The following is a 3,999-nucleotide window of genomic DNA, read 5'->3' as shown; positions in this document are numbered from 1 at the left end:
GTAAAAGCACTAACCCCGGTAACTCTAAACATTGTGTCTGTTTCTTGTGCCATCATTGTAAAACTGTCATCAATTTTAATTTCACAAACGTTGCTCGTTAGATATCTGTGTCCGATAATGAGAAAACACATACTGAATGTCTGAGAGATTTTCAAGACCAGCATGACAAATGAATTGTATGGGGTAGGGGGTGGTGGTGATTTTTATCTGTCGGTGTGTGTCCTCATATGGGAAACGAGGCCGATTCTGGATGCGCAGCACTTCCCACAGGTGTTGCAAGGGAAAACGTCTCCAGAAGTTGAGCCGTGCTTCCTTCGCTCACGCTTCTCCTTAATGGCCAGCGTTCTCTTGTTTTCAAACGTCTTTATGCCACTAGAGCACAGCATCCTCCAGCGAGAGCGGTCAATGGCATCAGTTTCCCAGGAAGCGACATTAGCCTGGTTACCTGACCAGCATAGATGACTTTTTTAAAAAAATTTTTAAAATTTTTAGTGAGGAGGAGTTGTGCAGTCCCTTCCCCACTCTCTCGCCTACCGACGCTCACAGTCCCACAGGTGCAGACACTGCCACGTGTAGGACGGCCTCGGCAGGTGCAGGTTTTTTCTTCGGAGCTCCGTCTTCTTGGAGGACTTCCAGCCAAGGATAAGAGCTCCCCCTGCCCTTTGGTCATCCTCTTCCGCCTTCACAGCCGTTGGGAAAGGTTTCCTCCTCCACCTGGTCCGTCGTTGGGAGACTTCACATGCGGCAGGTAGTACTGTGTTACATGGTACCAGTAGCAAGGGCTATGCCCCTGACCTGACCTGTTAGCGCGATTAGCGCTGTTAACGCGAGTCAATGGATGATGATGATGATCATCATCATCATCATCATGATCATGATATAGGTACTTATATAGTGCCTATCCTTGGTCGGAGACCAAACTCTTAGCGCTTTACAATCACGGGGTCATTTGATGATGATGATGATGATAATCATATATACTTATATAGTGCCTGTCCTTGGTCGGAGACCAAGCTCTAAGCACTTTACAAACATGGGGCGCAACAGGCTGTCTACCTGGGTAGAGCCAACTGATGTCTGCCACTGGGCGCTCATCATTCGTTTCCTGTGTCATTCAGTTATATTTCAGGCACGCACACACACACACACACACACACACACACACACACACGCACGCACACACACACACACACACACATGTAACATTTTACGTGTATGACATTTTCTTATATTTACCCCGCCATGTAGGCAGCCATACTTCGTTTTCGGGGTTGTGCATCCTGGGTATGTTCTTGTTTCCGTAACCCATCGAACACTGACATGGATAACATGATCTTTAACGTGCTCATTTGATCTTCTACATGCATATACACAAAGGGGGTTCAGGCACTAGCAGGTCTGCATATTATAAGAGATATATGAGAACCTTTACCCACCGGGTGCCGTTACCGTGATTTGAACTCGCGACCCTCAGATTGAAAGTCAGTGGATGCTCCATTCGTTCCAGTTCAGTTGACATTCATAACAACTTGCGAACATCAAGAACCAGCTGTCAGACAAAACCGCGTATTCTATCAAATAAAAGCATGTTCGAAAAAATCTGGTAAAACAGCATTTTCCGATTACGATTTCTGTATAATTATCGGCGTAGTCAAATGTGATACCAGGACACGGTGCATGGTATGATAACGTTTGTAAAATCACTGTTATCATTGCCCCAGCTAGTAGAATACGCAATTCGCGCTTTGGAGACATGAGCCTTCGGCGCTTTTGAGCTATCTCAGGCGCGCTTTTGAAGCACCGTCTTGCGTGGCGGTGTTCAAAACACTGTGTGGAGGGAGAGGGAGAGAGGGGAGGGGTGGGCGTGTGTGTTTGTATGTGTGTGGAGGGGGGAAGGTTGGGGAAAGGTGTGTGTGTGTGTGGGGAGGGGGGAGGAATCGGGGGGGTGTGTGTGGAGGGGGGGTTGGGGGGGGGGGGGGGGGGGGGGATTAGGGGCCGGGAGATGGACAGTTCGCGCGTCAGGGCTGTAGCCGAACTCCACGTCCCCAAGAAATGCCCCAAGCCCCTACGTCACAGGCATGACAAGGAGGGTCAAACAGAAAAGCGGCGACAGTTTGCATGTTCCCTTAGGGGCGGGCAACTAGTTGGACAAGCAGCTTGGGCGACACACAACACAGCCTCCATCTCCTCCAACAACAACCGACCGACAACCTCTCGCCTGCCTTTCTTCTTCTTTTTATTCGCCTTCCTTCCCTCCTTCATTTCTTCCTTGAGTCTTCTTCGGGTCAGTCTCGGCCTCGGTGTCAGTTTCACAGAAAGGTTGTCGAAAAGCGTGCGGACTGATCCATATACGCTACACAGTATCAGTTTTGAAAAAAAATGGACATACGTAATATATATATATATACTTTTTTTTTTTTTTAACAAACACATGTTTCTTTACCCATTTATTTCTCGCCAGGTAGCTGTGTTTGAGGAAAGCAAAATTGTGAATGAAAGAAAAACCACATCGCAGTGATGTTATTCATTTGTCTATCGTCTTGTTATCAACAGCAGTTTTGGGTTTTTATCTTTTTTTTTTTTTTTTTTTTTTTTTGCGTGTGTAATTAATATCGTCGTTTTTATACGTGGAAAAAACAACATCCCGGTGATGTTGCATGCTTGTTCCAAGGTTTAAATCCAGGGCAGATTTGTGTTGAGAAATAAACAAAAAAAAACAAAAACAAAAAAAAACAAAACAAAAAAACAACAACATCGCAATATTGTCATTGTAGATTCGACAAAGGAAATAATTATAAATAGAAGAAAGAAATAAAAAAAAAAGGAAAGAAAAGAAAGAACTTACGAAGAAACGGCAAAAAAAGGAAAAGGTGGGTAGGTAGGAAAGAAAGAAAGAAAGAAAGAAGGAAGAAGAAAACAAAAAGAAGAAAGAGAAGGAGTGCAATAAGAGAGAGAAAAAAAGGAAACACCAAGAGAGAGACAGAACTGCTCTTTTTTTCTTTTTTTCTTTTTTCTAGGAGGAAACTAGAGACAGAAAAGGAGAGAGAGAAGAGAGAGAGAGAGAGAGAGAGAGAGAGAGAGAGAAGAAGGAAGAGGAGGAAAGAAAGCAGATAAAAACAAAACAAAAACAAAAACACACGAACAATGAAGAGAGAGAGAACTGAATGAATTTCATTTTCTGAGGGTAGCAGAGTAAGCAAGGTAATGCTTTTTAAAATATTTTTTATCCAGCTCTCGAAGGGGAAACAGTAACATAAACAAAGGAGAGAGAGAGAGAGAGAGAGAGAGAGAGAGAGAGAGAGAGAGAGGACAAAAGCCTTCACCACCGCGACGATTAATTTTGTTGTGTTTTAACTCTCTCCATACGGACGGCGAAAGAGACGACGTTAACAGCGTTTCACCCCAATTACCATCATCAAATTATGGCAAGCGGAAGGCTCTTATACTGAAGAGGTGAATGTTGACAAAGAATACCACAATTCTGACGACGGAAGCTAAAGGTTGGGTCATTCAGACACCCACTGGACATCCGAAGGGTCTGTGTAGAGGAGAAGAGAGGACTGGCCGTACTGAGTGAGTTAACTCCGGCGCGCGCAACGAATCGCAGTGAGACTTGACTTATAGCGACCTTAAGGGCTGGCGCGCCCCTGTCAATAATAATTGTCCAAGTGGGGGAGTCTTGGTTGGGTTTAGGTGAACGTGGCATTGCGCGAGAGAAGTGAGTCCTTCGACGACTACTAGTTGTGTAGGTGGGTCCTTTGTCAGCGGACACGTTTCGGAGACTTGAACGAACTCAAAAGAATCACGATGAAGGATTTTGTGGGCGTGGTTGCACTGATGGTGGTGTTGTTTTGTGAAGGTGAGAGAGTGTTTTGTTGTTGCTGTCGTTGTTGTTGTTGTTGTTGATGGTGGTGGTGTTGGTGGTGGTAGTGTTGGTGGTGGTGGTAGTGTTGGTGGTGGTGGTAGTGATCGTGATGGTGGTGGGGGTGGTGGTGGTGG

At 45.3% G+C, this 3,999-nt stretch overlaps 1 protein-coding gene across 2 annotated transcripts in view; it reads left to right on the top strand.

Annotated features, from left to right (window-relative positions):
- Positions 1-2,069: 2,069 nt before the first annotated feature.
- Positions 2,070-3,999, top strand: part of LOC143274882 (uncharacterized) — a 46,761-nt gene continuing 44,831 nt past the window's right edge. The window contains exons 1-2 of one of the 2 annotated variants that reach the window (XM_076578856.1): positions 2,070-2,284; positions 3,379-3,859. In XM_076578856.1, the coding sequence (XP_076434971.1) occupies positions 3,808-3,859 (52 nt within the window). In that variant the 5' untranslated portion in view covers positions 2,070-2,284; positions 3,379-3,807. Of the gene's footprint in view, positions 2,285-3,231; positions 3,860-3,999 lie in introns of both variants that reach the window. The other variant, XM_076578857.1, reaches the window with a different exon arrangement.

This window comes from Babylonia areolata, chromosome 29, assembly GCF_041734735.1.
Source record: "Babylonia areolata isolate BAREFJ2019XMU chromosome 29, ASM4173473v1, whole genome shotgun sequence".
NCBI lineage: Eukaryota > Metazoa > Mollusca > Gastropoda > Neogastropoda > Buccinidae > Babylonia > Babylonia areolata.
The sequence above is the reverse complement of the archived record's forward strand: the minus strand, read 5'-3'. Positions and strand labels throughout refer to the sequence as shown.